General features: G+C 44.9%; 1 protein-coding gene across 1 annotated transcript; it reads right to left on the reverse strand.

Annotated features, from left to right (window-relative positions):
• Positions 1–7,799: 7,799 nt before the first annotated feature.
• On the reverse strand, positions 7,800–16,537 carry SPATA45 (spermatogenesis associated 45). Its single transcript, XM_070055286.2, has 2 exons — positions 16,261–16,537; positions 7,800–7,819 (listed from the first exon to the last, which is right to left on the reverse strand). The coding sequence occupies exons 1-2, from the start codon at positions 16,535–16,537 to the stop codon at positions 7,800–7,802; spliced, it is 297 nt and encodes a 98-aa protein (XP_069911387.1).
• Positions 16,538–19,257: the final 2,720 nt, after the last annotated feature.

The following is a 19,257-nucleotide window of genomic DNA, read 5'->3' on the forward strand; positions in this document are numbered from 1 at the left end:
TTGCCAAATGTTATGACTCATATCTTGAGTATTGACTTTTGGTAAATTTCATAAGCAACAATTTCTGGAAGAGGCACCTGTCATAGGAAAAAAAAAAAAAAATCAAAGTGATTTTATATAGCTTCAACAAATTTTATGGAACTTTATAGAGAAATCAAAACTAGTACTAGGGCAGACTGTCCAATCCAAACCAGACCAGCTAGGAAACAGAATATGGTGCTATAGATGAATTCCTACATTTCACAGGTGTTCGTATTAAAACAAGACTTCTGAGTTCTCATGCAACTTGTGTTTCTCTCCCGTTTCCCATCTCTTCATCCCACATTCCCTCTGTCAGATTCTCTCCTTTACTTCCGTTAAGGCCCAATTTAAATTACTTCACCTTGCCTGACTGCCCCAGCCAGACATGATCCCTGCCTTCTAAACTGTTGAGCTCTTTTCCTGTTATTTATCCATTTGTTCTGTGTTTTCTATAAGTAGTTACTGAGCCCTCCTCTAGGCTGCCCACCAGTCTAGTCTATAGGTTACCAGAGGAATGAGGTGCAGTCTTTGCCCACAGTTCACAAATCATTTCAGAGCAATGTGAGCACTGTTGTTGGTCACGTTGACCAAAGTACTGTCAACCTGTCTAACACATGTACCACATGGCCCTTTCTAATAGTTACCATGTGTGCACTTTTTCATTTTTAGAGATCGCAAGTCTTTTAAGGACAAAATTTTTTGTGTCTTCTACATGGTCTGAAGCAAGGTCCTCAATAACATATACTCACAAATATTATTTTAAATTAATTTGAGGGGCCTGGTATTGTGGCACAGCCAGTAAAAGCCCCAGCCTGCATTGCCAGCATCCCATATGGATGCCGGTTCGAGTCTCGGCTGCTCTACTTCCAATGGAGGATGGCCTAAGTCCCTGGGTCCCTACATTCATGTGGGGGACCCAGAAGAAGCTTCTGGCTCCCAATTTCAGATTGGCTCAGCTCCAGCCAGCCATTGCGGCCATCTGGGGAGTGAACCAGTGGATAGAAGACTGACCTCTCTCTCTCTCTCTGTCTCTACCTCTCTCTCTAGCTGTCTTTCAAATAAATAAATCTTAAAAAAAAAAAAAAGGAGCAAACAGGAGAAAAATTAAAAGTCAAGAATGCAAACACTTAAAAAAAATTAAATTGGAGGCCAGCATTTAACAGGCATAGCCAGTTAAATGGCCACCTACAACACTGGGATCCTATCTGGGCACCCATATAAGTCTCGGGTGCTCCACTTCCAGGCCAGCTCCCTGTTTATTCTCCTGGAAAAGCAGCAGATGATGGCCCAAGTGCTTGAGCCCCTGCCACCCTTGTGGGAGACCTGGATGAAGCTTCTGGTTCCTGGCTTTGGCCTGGCCTAGCCCTGGCTGGTGTGGTCATTTGGAGAATAAACCAGCAGATGGAAGAAATCCTTGTCACTCCTTCTCTTACTGTAACTCTGCCTTTCAAATAAATCAATCAAGTGACTGACTGCAGTTGAAATGTCAAATATTTTATCTTTCAATCTGCTCTTTGGACAAGATACTGAATCTATTATTCACCCTTTTTTGAGATATATATTTTTCTCCTTTAGCCTATAAGTGTACTAAATACCAGTCAGAGATTTCCTAATGTTGAACCATTCTGAAAAATAGGAATAAACTCTCATAGCCTAGAAAAACAAACTTTTTTGCATTCTATAAGAATACCTTCTGATGCTGAAATACAAAATCATGCCCCCCACAGTATCTGCTGGCCTTCCTTAATAAAGGAAACAGTTCTTATTCTTGCTCATGCCTTTGTCTATTCTACTAAGAATCAGATGAAATTGTATTTTTTTAAAATTAATATGCTTGTATTTAGGTTATTTTTAAAGATGTATTTATGAAGAAGAGAGAGAAAGAGTAAGGGTGAGTGCTCCCATCCACTGGTTCACTCCCCAAATGTCTGCACCAGTCAGGGGTGGGTCATCCAGGCGCCAGGAGTCAGGAACACAATTCAAGTCTCCCATGTGAGTGGCAAGGACCAAGTTACCTGAACCATCACCCTTGCCCCTCAATGTCTGCATTGGCAGGAAGCCAGAACCAGGCACCAGAGCTGGGAATTAAACCCAGGCACTCTGATGTGGGATGTGGGAATCTTAACCACATAAACGTCAATTTCTTGAAAGAAAAAAAAAAACTCTGTAGGTTCCTTTCTTGCATTATTATGCACTGAGAATTCACTCTCTCACTTAGCTGGTTGGCTGCTTGGCTGTCTTGTTCACTGCTCTCCTATCATAACCCTGCCCTTACTTTACTGTTGCACATTTCCTTCCCTCTCCCAAATCACCTCAACTCATCATGAACAAGTGTCCCATTTTTTGCATGGTTGAGCTATGTTCATCCTTTAAAGTTTAATTAATTACCTTTGCCCTTTCTTGCTCTTTCCTACCTTTGACTTCAAAGCAGCCTATGTGAATTGACATTTCATTTACAGGATCTGAGTAATTTAGAAAGGATTTCCAGAAACTGTTCTATGCATGTTAGAGTCTAGCTTTTCAAGCATAAGCAAGTTTCACTGATCTTTTCAAGTTGTGACAAAGTCTGCACTAATGATGACAAAGCCAGACAAAAAGATAAAATAGAGACTAGATAATTCAGGGTTTACCAGTCCGTCCAAGTTTATATATGGGACTCTAATCAGTCCTCTTGAGCCCCCTCCTCTTTGATTAATTCCAAAACAAGCATTTCTCCACAAAGAATGATTTCTTCAGTGAGTATCCTTGGTCATGAACAATCTTAGTATTTGTACTTAAGGTATTAAAAATGGTGCAAATAACTTCTCATTTCCCAGTTCAATACTTCAATAGAGTAAATACTGAGAAGCATGCATAGCATCTAAGAGCAAAAAGCAACAAGTCTCATGTCATGTGTGCAGAACTTTTCTGTGGATTACTTCTGAGGCCCAAGGAGTTTAAAGAAATTGTATAAATTCTCACCATTAATGTGTAATGCATTTAGAATTATAATCTCCTGACTTCAATTCTAGCACTCTTTCCCAAATATCATAATGCTTCCCAATCCAATATCTAGGTTGGCTTGAATGATATCCTTGAAAAGTCATCCTTAGGGTGTTGCAAATCAAGAACTCTGAACTGTGGGGCTACTTTCTGGTGGACAGGCAGTAACTGAGGGAAGCAACAGGTGGGAGAGGAGGTTTTCATCCATATGGATGGACACTAGACAGCCTTTTTTGGCAGTCCTGCCTACAGATCCCATTTTTTGTTTGGAGATTCTTCCACATGCTTCCCACTATAGAAGTGTCCAATGCCAATCACTTTCCAGCCTCTTCTAAAACCAGGACACTTCTAAAGAAGCCAGGACTGAGCAGACTCCACCACAGTATGGCAGACTCCAGCTCTCTACATGGTTTATGCCCAGCAGCTCTGAATGTGGAGACTTTATGGTTCCAGTGCAGTGGCATGAGTTGTTTTTTCAGGTCTTCTGTATATCTTTTTTTTTTTTTTTTACACTTTTTAGGTAGAGTTATAGAAAAAGAGAGAGAGACAGAGACAGAGAGGTCTTCCTGTCACTCCCCAAATGGTGGCAATGGCCAGAACTGAGCCGATCTGAAGCCAGGAGCTTCTTCAGGGTCTCTCATGTAGGTGCAGGGGCTCAAGGACTTGGGACCATCTGCTGCTTTCCCAGGCCATAGCAGAGAGCTGGATCAGAAGTGGAGTAGCCGGGACTCGAACCAGTGCCCATATGGGATTCTGCCACTGCAGGCAGCAGCTTTACCTTCTACAGCACAGCGTAGATATCTTTTTTAAAGTTTTACTTATTTATGGCCAGCGCCATGGCTCAATAGGATAATCCTCCACCTTGCGGCGCCGGCATACCAGGTTCTAGTCCTGGTCAGGGTGCCGGATTCTGTCCCGGTTGCCCCTCTTCCAGGCCAGCTCCCTGCTGTGGCCCAGGAAAGCAGTGGAGGATGGCCCAAGTGCTTGGGCCCTGCACCCCATGGGAGACCAGGATAAGTACCTGGCTCCTGCCTTTGGATCAGCGCCATGGCGGCCATTGGAGGGTGAACCAACGGCAAAAGGAAGACCTTTCTCTCTGTCTCTCTCTCTCACTATCCACTCTGCCTGTCAAAAAAAAAAAAAAAAAGTTTTACTTATTTATTTATGTGAAAGACAGAATGACGGAGATCTTCCATCCACTGGTTCACTCCCCAAATGCCCATAGCAGCCAGGGTTGGCCTGGGTCATCAATACCTGGTCCCTCACCTTTAAATCAGTTCTTGAAACACAAAAAAGAATTCCATCACCTAATGTTCAAGGCAAAACAGTTAAGGGCAACACTGTGGACATAGGGCAATGGGCCTGGAGGGGATAATTTTCAAGACAGTGTGATGTGTGAGTCACAGACTCCCCAATGAATGAAAGGAGTCTGCAGTAACAGAGGAGCATAATCCAAAGAACCTTTTCCATTACATTCTCCCAGAGAAATGTACGGATTCTCTGGTCTCTGTTCCTCCTGTGGCATTTTAAGTGGAAACACTTCATCCTTCCAAAACACTAGAGAGAATGGAAAAGCACAAAGCTGAGTGACAGTTTTACACCTGAGTGTCCCCAGCCTTTGTTCCCAGGCACCAGCACCCAGCCCCAGTGTTGCCTCACAGCCTTCTTGCTCAAGAGGCCTCATTTAGAGGGCAGTGGCCTGCTTGGTGCAACCTGGCTGCTGGCTCTGCCAGAGCCTCTCTCTTGAGATGCATTTCAGTGCCAGATAAGAGGTGCAGATCCTTCACTGTGGTCCTGTCTCTGGGAGGGGGCACAGGGTACCCACAGCTGCAGCAGGAATGATGGGCCAAGCTCAAGGTTTTTCTGCAGTACCAGGAATGCGACAGGCAGCTCTACAGGAAAGCAGGGTGGGGGTGATGTCTTCCACCCAGTGTTTACTGAGGGAACACACGCACAGACAGGTATGTAACACTCCTGGGTCAAAGTGGAGAAGGTGACTGGACTTCCTGCTACTTCAGGTAGGATCAGAGTCCAAAATACACATTGTTTTGTGACTTTTGAGTTTCTGGTTTTAGCAACTGAGGCTGTTGTTGGGGTCAGAACAGACGACAAAGTGGAAATGCCCAACTAAGGGGGCTGGGAATGTGGGTTAGACTTCCAGAAGAGGTGGATTTAAGTTAAATCTTGCATAAGCTGGGCCGGCGCCGCGGCTCACTAGGCTAATCCTCCGCCTTGCAGCGCCGGCACACCGGGTTCTAGTCCCGGTCGGGCCACTGGATTCTGTCCCGGTTGCCCCTCTTCCAGGCCAGCTCTCTGCTGTGGCCAGGGAGTGCAGTGGAGGATGGCCCAAGTGCTTGGGCCCTGCACCCCGTGGGAGACCAGGATAAGTACCTGGCTCCTGCCATCGGATCGGCGTGGTGCGCTGGTTGCAGCGCGCCGGCCACGGCGGCCATTGGAGGGTGAACCAACGGCAAAAGGAAGACCTTTCTCTCTGTCTCTCTCTCTCTCACTGTCCACTCTGCCTGTCAAAAAAAAAAAAAAATCTTGCATAAGCTGAAGTTAGGAGAAGAGGTGGTAACAGGAGGAGGCAAGGTCAGAGAACCACAAATAGTTCCATAAAGCCAGAGGCATGTGAGGAGGAAGGCAGGATAGGGGTGCACAGACATGAGATTAAGGAGATTGCTCATTGGATAAATGCTTATTCACTATGTGATTATCTCCTGTGATCCATGTTGGATTGAGCCTAAGAAATAACATTGTATTTGACAGCTTCTATTTGGGCTGTGGAGTCTAAGGAGATAATCCTCCATAGGTTTCTGCATATCTGGAGGCAGAGGCACTGTACCTCCTTGGGAGACAGAGATTCTCCTGCAGGACCTATCTCTGGACAGTTCTGCTTGCTCTCTAGAATAAAAAAGATGAAACTCACCTTCACTGGGCAAAGATTGGTTTCTTAAGTTCAGGGTTCCTTGGCTGTGAGCAAACCTGTGTGTGCAGAGTTGACCTGGATGGCTCCCACTGCTGGGGGACTGAGGGAGGGATGCAGAGGAGTGAGTGGGGAATAAGGAGAACCAACTCGAGCATGAGCATGAGGCTTGTGCTACTGGTTGTGCTCTGCAAAGTCCTGTGCCCCTGAACCAGGTGTCTCCCGTCTTCTGTCAGTGCTCATGAAGCGGTAGAAGGCTCACCCTTCATAGTTCTGCACACCAGGTATTCGCCCTTTGGGAAGTGAGCAATTAGTTTTAGTCTGGCTTTTGTTGTTGTTGTTGTTAATGTACCTTCTTCATTGATGAGTCTCATCCACACTGTGCCCTTGTGCAACCCTCACTGAGGGAGGGTTTCAGAGCAGCTGGTTTTCCCCCATTCCTGCCAATACTGAAATCTTTGCTTTCCATGGATGCAGACAGCATCCAAAGAAAAGATGAATATTTTATTGATGTAAAGACAAATGCCAAGAAACAACTGCTTTTCATATGAAATAGGCTACTAACTACAAAAAGAAACACAAGCTGTGTTAAAATGTGACAGGAAGAGTTGAGATGATTCTAGCACTGATCACTTTGGGGATGGGCAATGAAATATTAAAAAGGGTGCCAGCGCTGTGGCTTAGCGGGTAAAGCCACCACCTGCAGTGCCAGCATCCCAAATGGGTACCTGTTCGAGTCCTGGCTGCTCCACTTTTTTTTTTTTTTTTTTTTGACAGGCAGAGTGGACAGTGAGAGAGAGAGAAAGGTCTTCCTTTGCCGTTGGTTCACCCTCCAATGGCCGCCGCAGCCGGTGCGCTGCGGCCGGCGCACCGCGCTGATCCGATGGCAGGAGCCAGGAGCCAGGTGCTTTTCCTGGTCTCCCATGGGGCGCAGGGCCCAAGCACCTGGGCCATCCTCCACTGCACTCCCTGGCCACAGCAGAGGGCTGGCCTGGAAGAGGGGCAACCGGGACAGAATCCGGCGCCCCGACCGGGACTAGAACCCGGTGTGCCAGCGCCGCTAGGCGGAGGATTAGCCTAGTGAGCCGCGGTGCCGGCCCGGCTGCTCCACTTCTGATCCAGCTCTCTGCTACGGCCTGGAAAAGCAGTAGAAGATGGTCCATGTCCTTCAGCCCCTACACCCGCATGGGAGACCCAAAAGAAGCTCCTGGCTTCTGGCTTCAGATCGGCCCAGCTCCAGCCATTGCAGCCATTTGGGGAGTGAATTAGCGGATGGAAGACCTCTCTCTCTCTCTCTCTCTTTCTGCCTCTGCCTCTCTGTAACTCTTTCAATAAAAATAAACAAATCCATTTTATCTATCTATCTATCTATCTATCTATATAACAAAAAGGTCTACCTGTAGACACCTTATGTTACTCTCTTAAATACGTTCTTATTCAAATAATCAAAATTGTAGCTCTTACAGAGTAAGTTCATGTGATTAAGCAAACGTTGACTTTGAGTAACTTTAGTCTTCAACCTGATGAGTGGGGTTGGTCAATATATTCCACTGATTTATAGAAACAAATATAACCCTGTATTTAAACATTTCATATTAGTAATGACAAGATCACTATAAAGTAGATTTTCAGGTCATTCATCTTTGAAAGTATCCTCATCAACTCAAATCTTCTCTTTAACATATCTAAGCCTAAATGATGGAATGGAATGAACAAAGGTGTAGTATGATGAATGTGACTTAATAAGGTATTTTTGATGATCTAGTGAGTAATTTTGTTTAGCTTATTTTATAATTAATATTTGTAAATAATTTAGACATTTTGGAGAAAGGCCAAAGAGAATGTATTTCTGTGTCTCTGGAAATGCAGTTTATCCAAATATGGCATGATCTGAAAAACAAAAAAGAAAAGGCATTTGTTGTATAATTTATATCATAGTTTTCAGAATAACCTGGTAGGGCTGAGAGGATGAACACTGTTTTACTAAAGTTCAGCAACACCAAATGACTACACATGAGACAAGGCAATGATGGAAGCCAAATTTGTATCTGAGTCTCTTGTTTTCAAGGCTATCTAAGTTAACACTGCCCCTCTTTTGGCCTCAACATCTCCAAATAGAAGAATGAAGAGAAGAGAGGGGCCGGTGCTGTGGTGCAGCGGGTTAACGCCCTGGCCTGAAGCACTGGCATCCCATATGGGCGCTGGTTCGAGACCCGGCTGCTCCTCTTCCAATCCAGCTCTCTGCTGTGGCCTGGGAAAGCAGTAGAAGGTGGCCCAAGTGCTTGGGCCCCTGCAGCCACATGGGAGACCTGGAAGAAGCTCCTGGCTCCTGGCTTCAGATCAGTGCAGCTCCGGCCAGTGAAGCCATCTGGAGAGTGAACCATCAGATGAAAGACCTCTCTCTCTGCCTCTCCTCTCTCTCTGTAACTCTGACTTTCAAATAAATAAATAAATAAACCTTTTTAAAAAAAAAAAAAGAGAGAAGAGAGAGCATGGAAATCTCTGGCTAAAAAGAAACTCCTTCCCTGTCTTCATATCACTGTTGATAGAAGCAAACAGGAGCCTCAAGAACTCCTAGTGCTCTTAGTAAAATTCCCCTCGAACTCATAGCCTTCTCCCCAGGTTGGACCACCACCAGGTTAGACCATTAAGACAAATCTCACTCTGTCTCTTATTGCTGCTTATCCTGGCTGCCTGCAGAAGCCCAAGAGTTCCTTGTATCCAGGGACTAATCCCTTTACAGCTCGTGGGTGACAATGCGTCCTCCACTCAGCACTTCTATTCCCACCACTGTACTGCTCTGAGATTATTCATGGCACTGGCCCACTTAGCACTATCTAATGTATGTATCTATTTTTTAAGACCTTTATCTTTTAATTCTTTTTTCTTAAAGATGTCTTTATTTATTTGAAAGGCAGTTACAGAGGCAGAGAGAGAAACACACACAAACACACACACACACAGAGAGAGAGAGAGAGAGAGAGAGAGAGAGAGAATCCTCCATCCATTTGGTTCACTCTCCAAATGGCTGCAACAGCTAGAGCAGAGCTGAGCTTATCTGAAGCCAGGAGCCAGGAGCTTCTTACGAGTATCCCATATGGATACACTTGAACCACCTTCCACTGCTTTCCCAGGTCATGGCAGAGAGCTGGATTGAAAGTGGAGCAGCCAGGACTCAAACTGGCACCCATATGGGATGCCAGCACTGCAGGTGGTGGCTTTACCTGCTATGCCACAGTGCCAGGGCCCCCTGTATCTATTTTTTAAACTTATTGTCTGGCTTTACCCAGTAAAGTCTAAGCTTTTCAAGGAAGAGATTTTATTCATGACTATATTGACATGAATATAGAAAACAGCCTGACATAAGGTAGGCACTCATAAATATTTGCTGAATGAATGAATAGAGTAAAAGAATGTCTCATCCTCTCACAAAGGGATCCAAAGGAAAACAATGTATGCTTTCTAATTTTTGCTAAATATTTCCAGCAAAATTTACCTTATCATTATCCTATTCTAGTTTTTTTTTTTAAGATTTATTTATTTATTTGAAAGGCAGAGAGGTAGAGGCAGAGAGAAAGAGAGAGAGAGAGTGAGCGAGTGAGCTCTTCCATCCAGGAGTTCACTCCACAAGTGACCATAACGGCCAGAACTGGGCAGGTCCAAAGCCAGGAGTCAGGAGCTTCTTCCAGGTCTCCCACATGGGTGCAGGGGCCCACGGACTTGGGCCATCTTCTACTGCTTCCCCAGGCCATAGCAGAGAGCTGGATCAGAAGTGGAACATCCATGACTCGAACATGGCACTCATATGGGATGTCAGCACTGCAGACAGCGATTTTACCTGCTACGCCACAGTGCTGGCCCCTCCTCTTCTAGTTCTAAAGATTACAGCAACCAATTATAATTGCACAGGACTCTCTAGGTTTGTGAGTCAATCCAAGGGCATTGGTCTCAAGAGAAGTGACATAAGATCCTCCATCACTTCCGGAGAAATTAATTCTGCCTTGATAATTATTCAGTCAGTTAACAAACATTTCCTGAGTGCCCAATTTGTGACACACGCTGAGGGACTAAGGATAAAGCAGTCAAAAAGCACACATCATCTCTGTTTGCAAGGAGCTTAGCACTCATTAGGGAGTGCTAACCACTAGGAGGGAAAAAAAGCTAGGGAAAAGTTTAGAGGGGGATGTGCTATTTAGATAGGGTGGGTTCTAATGGCTGACTTTGTATAATGATCTCTTTTTTTTTTTTTTTTTTTTTTTTTTTCCTGCAGGTACAATGATCTCAAAAGTACTCCCAGATCTATGGCCATGTTTTGAGATGAGGAAGATGGGTAAGGGTGGTGTGGGGTTGAGCGGTATGTGTTTATTGGGGAGGAACAGGAATTTTATTCTAGCAAGGGCAAATCTGAGATAAGCTAATCCAGTATACATGACTGGAACTTGGAAGGGTTCTAAGGTCAGAGCTGGAAATTGAGATGCAGGAGTCATCAGAACGGAGATAGGCTAAGTCCTGTCTGAGTCCTGCCTAGGTTATCACCTAGAGAAAAGAAAAGATGGCCCAAGATTAAGGTTTGGTGCTTTTCAAAATTCAGAGGAGGGGCCGGCAATGTGGCTCACTTGGCTAATCCCCCACCTGCAGCGCCAGCACCCTGGGTTCTAGTCCCAGTTGGGGCACCGGGTACTAGTCCCAGTTGTTCCTCTTCCAGTCCAGCTCTCTGCTGTGGCCTGGGAGGGCAGTGAAGGATGGCCCAAGTGCTTGGGTCCCCGCACCTGCATGGGAGACTGGGTGGAAGCACCTGGCTTCGGATAGGTGCAGTGCCAGCCGTAGCGGCCATTAGGGAAGTAAACCAATGGAAGGAAGACCTTTGTCTCTGTCTCTCTCTCACTGTCTATTAAAAAAAAATTCAGAGGACAGAAAAATATTGCCTTACAAGAATGCCATTTTACAGTGAACAATGTTTCTCGTTTGATTCAATATTTATTTGTTGAGGGCCTACCAGACTAATAGATTCATTAAACTTTACAGCCAATATATGTCCCATCTCTTCATTTTACACAGGAGGATCCTCTCTTGGTACCTGCTAGCCTCCTGAAGCATACTCTCATCTGTGCTCAGTCTCATGCAGGAGGCCTCAAGTTCTGGTTTGGGATGAGGCTAATTCTCTTCAGGGGTGAGCTGGCCATCGGGCTGCTTTGAAGCCCATTCCTCCAATATAGATTTGTTTTTCAACAATAAAGCCAAAATGTTTTCTTCCATCTATTTCTCAGATTAGGAACAGAAGGGTATCATTGTTAACCTTCTAAACCTTAACAGTATTAAAAAAAAAAAAAAAAGAAAGAACGAAAAAAGAAAAAAGGAGGTACCCTAAAAGTGCTGAGTGTCTTTCTTTCTGACCATATTCTTTCTACTTACATAAATAAGATAATAACTCCCGAATATCTCTTTTTCATCCTTCATAAGAATTAAAGTCAAAGGCAAAATGAGAAAAACCATGGAGAAGTTGTAATAAGCCTTGAAACACCTAGCACTGGGTCTACCTTTTCTTTAGAACAGTAGTTCTCAATCTTTTTGATTTCAGGATCCATTACACTCTTAAAAATTACTGAGGATTCCAACCAGTATTTGTTCATATGTGTTATATCACTCAGTATTTACCATATTAGAAATTAAAATTGAAAAAAATTAAAAACTCAAGATAAGTGCACATCCCAACATTGGAGTAATGATGCCAACACACATCTTAGTTCCTGGGAAACTCCGTCATTTTCTCACAACAGCAGGAGAGTGAAATTGGTAAACAATATCTCACTGTTGCTATGAAAATAGTATTGACCTCATGAACTTCAGAAAAAGACTTGACTACTTAAGGGTATTTATTTATTTTTTTAAAGATTTATTTTATTTGTTTGAAAGGTGGAGTGACAAAGAGAAGGAGAGAGAGAAAAAAAGAGAGAAAGAGATCTTTCATCCACTGGTTCACTCACCAAAAAGCTGCTACAGCCAGACATGGGCCAGGACAAAGCCAGGAGCCTGGAACTCCCTCTAGCTTTCCCACTTGGGTGCCAGGAGCCCAAGTCATTGGGCCCTCTCCTGCTGTTTTCACAATGGCGCTTAACCCACTGTACCACAACACCAGCCTCTCCAGGCCACACCTTAAGTATCACTCATGGATGCCAATAAAGAAAGATCATGTATTTACGCACCAATTGTGGTAACATTTAAATGAAGCTTATACTTAGTATCTTGTCATAATAAATCTGAGTTTCTGTTTAAGTCTGTTTACTTAAAGGTAGCAAAGTGAATATTAAAAGTTTGTTTCAATGTTATAAGAGTACTGGCTTACAAACTTGATACTACAAATGTTGGTTAAGGAAATAACATTTATTAGACTCTATATTGTAGAAAACTATGTATCTTCCTGAAAAGTTGTACACTATGTTTGTCCTAGAAGATAGTTTTTTCTCTCTACCATCCCACTTAGGATGGGATGGTAGAACAAATGAGAACAAACATACGAGTTGTGATTATGAGAACTTACGAGAACAAACATACTAGCTGTGATTTAACTCACCTAGTTCCAAATAATTCACCCAGATTACAAGATCACACAGTTTCTCCCAGAATTAGGGACACTAAGGTCATCTTCCTTGTTTAAAGAGTTATTTTTTGAGCCGGCGCCGTGGCTCAATAGGCTAATCCTCCACCTTGCGGCGCCGGCACACCGGGTTCTAGTCCCGGTCGGGGCGCCGGATTCTCTTCCGGTTGCCCCTCTTCCAGGCCAGCTCTCTGCTATGGCCAGGGAGTGCAGTGGAGGATGGCCCAGGTGCTTGGGCCCTGCACTCCATGGGAGACCAGGAAAAGCACCTGGCTCCTGGCTCCTGCCATCGGATCAGCGCGGTGCGCCGGCTGCAGCGGCGGCCATTGGAGGGTGAACCAACGGCAAAAGGAAGACCTGTCTCTCTCTCACTGTCCACTCTGCCTATCAAAAAAAAAAAAAAAAAAAAAAAAAAAAAAAAAAAAAGAGTTATTTTTTGAATATCATAAGTAGGTTACTGTTACAGATTAATACACAATGGAGGGGGTGGGTGCTGTGGCAGCAGCAGGTTAAATCAACACTTGGGACACCTGTTTTCCATATGGGGATGTTGGTTTAAGGCCCCACGACTCCATTTCTGATCCAGCTTCCTGCTAATGTGCCCGAGAAGGCAGCAGATGACGGTACCTGGGTCCCTGCTGCCCATGCAGGAGACCCAGATGGACTTGTTGGGTCTTGACTTCAGCCTGGCCAGTCCAGTCTGTTGTTAAGCATTTGGGAGGTGAACCAGCAGATGAAAGATTTCTATCTCTCTGCCTCTCAAATAAAAGTGTTTTTAAAAGACAAAAAAAAAAATAAAATAAAATAAAAAGACGACTTAATTTCTTAAACACACACACACTGCAATGGAGAATCTCAGCTTTCCACATTACAGTGCATCAACACCATCCCCAAAACACTGCTTCTACAATACTATAAGCAAGCAATAGGCACATCAAAGAAGTGAAATCTTCAGTGTAGCTAATCTTCTGTTTCTGACACAAATTAATTATTTTTGAGGTATTGAATTGAATTATATTGAATATAATTATGTTACCTAGGATAATATTTGAGTTTCCACCCCCACGTTAACATAGTTTCTCTTTGAGAATGTTAGGTAGGAGGTCAGAAATTAGCTTATGTGTGTGTGACAAGGGCCTAAGGAATTGACATCTACATCAGCCCAGCATCCGCATTTCAAAGTCACCCCCTAACCTTCCAGGTGCAGCCCAGTATCTGCACTTTAAAGTCCTACCTGGATCCTGATAACCTTCCAGAAGGTCCTGCCCCTTCTACCTGGTTCCAGGTGCAGCCCAGTATCTTCACTTCAATGTCCTGCCCAGATCCTGATGACCTTCCAGGGGGTCCTGCACCTTCTACCTGGCCTGATAAACATCCTTCCTCTAAGGTGGGCACCTAGAGAGAAGCCCACTTGGCCAATGCCAGCCAGGCTTCCCCTGTCTGACAACTTCAGGGGGAAAACTCAGAAAGAAATTTTTCCTATTTACATCCAACAAGTCCTTTGTTCTGGAGGAGAAGAAGGAGAGGGGGAGATAAAAGGTGGGAAGGCAAGATCCATTCCCTTAAAAACCCCAGCCTAAATGTGAACTGTGCACTCTCTCCCAGGTTCTGTCTGGAGAGCTGCCCATCCGTTCTTACGGATGTCTCTTCCCTAATAAACCTTGCTACTTTGCTTTCCACTTACTGTCTCATGCCTGAATTCTTTCTTGTGCGAAGACAAGGACCCTTTGCTTCTCTGGTAACAAGAACAGGATGGCTTTAAGGGCAGAGGCTCCTCCTAGGGCCAACTGGTTTGAATCTGAGAGATCCAAGCTGGCTGCCAATACGACCTCAAGCAGAGCCTAAACCTCTCTATAATCACATTTCCATGCTCAAAATCACTCCCACTTAAAATCGGAAAAGACCCCTAAAATTTACCCTGAAATGTGGCCCCTTAAAGTTCCCTAGAAATGCTATCCGGGGTGCCACATGCGCTACCGGAATTTGGGGTGCCTTATGATTTCACCACAGGCTTATTACCAAATCCCCGATATTAATAAGCCCGAGAGGGTTCTTGCCTAATATTTAGAGAAGAATTCTAAATACTGGCACAGATAAACGAGGCAGCCGGGTATGTTTTAAGCTTTTATTTAGTAAGAAAGGTGCATAAGAGAGTGAGAGCTTTATTTAGGGGAGAGAGGTGAATAAGGGTTCATACCAAGCACCAGGAACCAGCCACATGGATGAGCATCTAGGCCAGGAAGGCCCAAAGGCCATGTGCCCTGGAAGTGCAGAGCTACAGCAAGCCCTGTCCTGGCAAGAGGAAGAAGAGCAGGGGCCCAGGCACACTGTGCCCTAGGCTTTTAACCCACTCCAAAGGGGAGTGGTTAATTAACCTGATTGGCTGGTGGGCACCCAGGTGTGGCCAGGTAGGGGAATGAGGCCACACAGGGGCATGGCAAAGGCATCAGGTAGGAGCATGAGGTCAAACAGGGGCGTGGTCTTCCAGTTCACAAATCTGACCAATTTTAACCTGTATGCCTGCCTACTTCACACTGACACCATGACAGTTAGCCAAGAAGACTACAAGAGCGCAAAAAGAAAGTGGCTCCCTGATCCTAAGAATTATGTAGGCCTTGTGCCAAAAATCCATGAATATTCCTCCTGCTTATTAGCATATCCCTCCTCCTGATTTCTGTTGCCCTGTATCTGTGATCCCTCAGTGCTCAGCAGACCTGGCCAATGTGGTTATTGGGAAATGAACTAGAGGGGAGCATCCATCTCTCTCTCTCTCTCTCTCTTCCCCCACCCCACCCCTTCTCTTTCTGTAACTCTGCCTTTTTTTTTTTTTCTAAGATTTTATTTATTTATTTGACAGGTAGAATTACAGAAAGTGAGAGCGAGAGAGAGAAAGGTCTTCCTTCCGTTGGTTCACTCCCCAAATGACCGCCCCAGAGCTGCGCTGATCTGAAGCCAAGAGCTTCTTCCCAGTCTCCCATGCAGGGTTCCAAGGACTTGGGCCATCTTCTACTACTTTCCCAGGCCATAGCAGAGAGCTGGATCAGAAGAGGAGCAGCCAGGATTAGAACTGGTGCCCACATGGGATTCCGGCGCTGCAGGCGGAGGATTAACCTACTGCGCCATGGCGCCAGCCCCAACTCTACCTTCAAACAAATAAATAAATCTTTAAAAATAAAGAAAATCAATCTCTGGCCTATAGTAGATCTTACACCAGTCAGCCTAGTTAGCTGACACAGATTGCCTTTCTTTCTTTTTTCTTTTTTTTTTTAATTTTTTTTTTTTTTTGACAGGCACAGTTAGACAGTGAGAGAGAGAGAGACAGAGAGAAAGGTCTTCCTTTTTCGGTTGGTTCACCCCCAAAGTGGCCGCTACCGCCGGTGTGTTGCGGCCGGTGCGCTTCGCGGAGCCGAAGCCAGGAGCCAGGTGCTTGCTCCTGGTCTCCCATGCAGGTGCAGGGCCCAAGGACCTGGGCCACCCTCCACTGCTCTCCCGGGCCACAGCAGAGAGCTGGACTGGAAGAGGAGCAATCACGACAGAATCTGGTGCCCCGACTGGGACTAGAACCTGGGGTGCCAGCGCCGCAGGTGGAGGATTAGCCTAGTGAGCCCCGGCACCGGCCCAGATTGCCTTTCAACTCCCCCAGGGCAATGAAGGAGGCTCTTTCAACTCCAGAAAGCCCTCCTAAGTTCACTTATAAACCCCTCCTTTGAGCAGGAATCCCACCTGAAAACCTTACTTTGGGGTGGAAAGTGCTTCTTCTGCTTGTGAACAAGGTGACTCAGGTTGATCCAGGAGCTCCTGCCGCTGTCAGGAGCAGCGTCTTTGATCTTCCCATCCATGAAGGACTTGTAGGCATTACTGAAATGCCTCTTCTGAACTCTCAGTAAGCTGACTTGATTGCTTCTTTCCACTAAGCAATTGGAGTCACGCTTTTGGTTTATTTCCTCCAAAAGAAGTTGTCTGTTTGCTCTAAGTTTTTCAATTATTTCATTAGTTCTGTTTATAGATACCATTATGCTGAATACCAATTGTCAAGTGTTTCTTGCTTTCCTGCCAAAAAAAAAAAAAAAAAAAAAGGAAAATACTATTACTATTGTTAGGTAGGAAGTCAGATATGAGCTTCTGTGTAGGTGACAAAGGCCTAAGACATCTAGGTCCAGCATAAGCATCTCAGTCATCCTGATAACCTTCCAGGGGCAGTCCAGTATCTACATCCTGCCCTGCCCCTTCTACCTGATAACCTGCCAGATGGGGGTCCCCGCCCCTTCTGCCTGATAATCTTCCAGGTGCAGCCCAATATCTGCATTTCAAATATCCTGCTCAGGATCCTGATCCTCCAGGGGGTCCTGCTCATCCTTCCTCTAACCCGCCTGCCAGCCAGGCTTCCTCCTATCTGATAACTTCAGGGAGAAAACTCAGAAAGGAATTTTTAGTATTTACATCCAAAAAGCCCTTTGTTCCGGGAGGAGAAGCTGTGGGAAGACAAAGACCCATCCCCTTAAAAGCCCCGGCTTAAATGTAAACAGGGCACTCTCTGGTTCTGTCTGAAGAGGTGCCCATCTGTTCTTACGGATGTCCCTGCTCTAAAAAACCTTACTGTTTGCTTTCCAATTACTCTCTGTCTCACGCCTGAGTTCTTTTTTGTGTAAAGACAAGGACCCTGCCATTCTCCAGTAACACTATTGGTTGCCTGATTGACTTAGAAGTCAGTAAGTGTGCCTCCCCATCCCATACTTCATCCCAATTTTTATTACTATTTCCTAAGTTTGTTAGGTTTTTGTTTTATTTTTCTTCTTTTTTTCTTTTTGGTAAAGATTTATTTTTATTTATTTGAAAGGCAGAGTTACAGAGAGAGAGGTCTTCCATCTGCTGGTTCATTCCCCAAATGGCCACAAAGACCGGGGCTGTACCAGGCCGAAGTTAAGGACCCAGAGCTTCTTCTGGATCTCCTACATGGGTGCAGGGACCCAAATCTGCTGCTTTCCCAGGCTATTAGCACAGACCTGGAATAGAAGTGGAGCTGCTGGGACTCAAACAGGTGCCCATATGGGATGCCAGCAGTGCAGGTGGCAGCTTAACCCACTATACCACAACTCCACAACTCCAGCTCCTAGTTAGTATTTTTCAGGGGGAAAAAAGGTAATAAAAAGAAGATAGTAAGACAGTATGTTTTGATTTTGAAGATACTCTGCATTGGTTTTTCCTTTTAGGAACATTCATTGTTTCTTCTGATTATGAAAACAGTATATATTCATTGTAGAAAATTAAGAAAATACAGAAAAGCATAAGGTTGAAAGTTTAAAATCATTCTTGATCCAAAGACAAACATCATTAACATCTTGGATGTTACTTTCCCAATAAGTATCCAAAGAGGTTTCATCATAAAAGATATAGAAAAAAGTCTTTAAATTGGTTGTATTAGAATGTAAATTTTAAAATGTTTTGGTAAGAGTCTGCTTGTTAGGGCTGTCAGGCAGGAAGTTAGAAATTAGCCTAAGTGTGTGTGTGAGAGGAGCCTAAGGAAACTGACAGCAGTCCAGCATCTGCATTTCAAAGTCCTGCCCAGACCCTGATAACTCCCCCCCCCCCCAGGTGGTCCCAGCCCTTCCTGCAAGGAAAGCTCCCAGGAGAACTCTCTCTCCTGCACAACCAAATGGGTTACCTGACCTGATAACAAGGGGCAATAAACCTTCACAGACATCCTAAGGGAAGCCCCTCTACTCTGCCCTGTGCCAACAACTCTGGGGAGGAATTTGCTAATTTTCACCCAACAAACCCTTCCACTAGGACTCTCCATCCTTTGTCCTGGAGGAGAGGGGGAGGTGTGCTCAGCACTCTGCCAGGTGTATTCTCTCCATTCAAACCTGTAAACTCTCCCCCACTGCAAGTGACTGGGCACTCTATCTGTCCCTTCCATTCTGACAGGTGCCCTATCCCCAATAAAACCTTATCACTTTACTGTCTGTCTCACTCCTGAGTCCTTTCTATCATTAAGTAAATTTAAAACTCAGTTTAAAGTTCAGCAGCAGACAGATTCACCAGAAAAAAGAAGCAGGGAGGGGCCAACGCTGTGGCATTGCAAGCAAAGCTGCCTCCTGCAGTGCCGGCATCCTGTTTGGGCGCTGGTTCAAGACCTCGCTGCTCTATCTCTGATCCAGTCCTCTGCTATGGCCTGGGAAAGCAGTGGAAGATGGCTCAAGTCTTTGGACCCCTACACCTGCGTGGGAGACCAGGAAGAAGCTCCTGGCTCCCAACTTCAAATTGGCACAGCTCCAGCCATTGTCGCCATTTAGGGAGTGAGCCAGCAGATGGAAGACTTTCTCTCTCTGCCTCTACCTCTCTGAAACTCTGCCTTTCAAATAAATAAATAAATATTTAAAAAAAAAAGTAGGGAACTGGAAGACAGGTCAGAAGTAACTATCTGATTGCAGTTTAGAAAGACAAAGATATGGATGTAATTAAAAATTAAGGATGTGGAAGACACAGTGAGAAGATGTCCCTGCACAGAATGGGACATCAAGGAAGACAAGAATGAGGCAGAGACAAGATTTGGAAAGATGACTGAGAGAAGGCCAGAACAGATGAAGAAAACCAGTTCACAGCCTTGAGAAGCTCCAAGAATACTCATCAGGACCTTTGCAAGTCTACACTTAGATCCCAGTAAGGTTATTAAAAATTAGAAACTATAAGAAAACCTTGGGGCCAGCATTATAGTATAAAGGGTAAGGCCACT

This window comes from Oryctolagus cuniculus, chromosome 13 (assembly GCF_051225735.1).
Source record: "Oryctolagus cuniculus isolate XC-2025 breed Fujian yellow rabbit chromosome 13, ASM5122573v1, whole genome shotgun sequence".
Lineage (NCBI taxonomy): Eukaryota > Metazoa > Chordata > Mammalia > Lagomorpha > Leporidae > Oryctolagus > Oryctolagus cuniculus.

Excerpts from the sequence above, each read along its gene's own strand:
- SPATA45 (XM_070055286.2), bottom strand. The coding sequence starts at position 16,537 with ATGGTATCTATAAACAGAACTAATGAAATAATTGAAAAACTTAGAGCA. Across the intron at positions 7,820-16,260 it reads GAAGCACTTTCCACCCCAAA|ATCATGCCATATTTGGATAA; the intron begins GTAAGGTTTTCA and ends TTTGTTTTTCAG.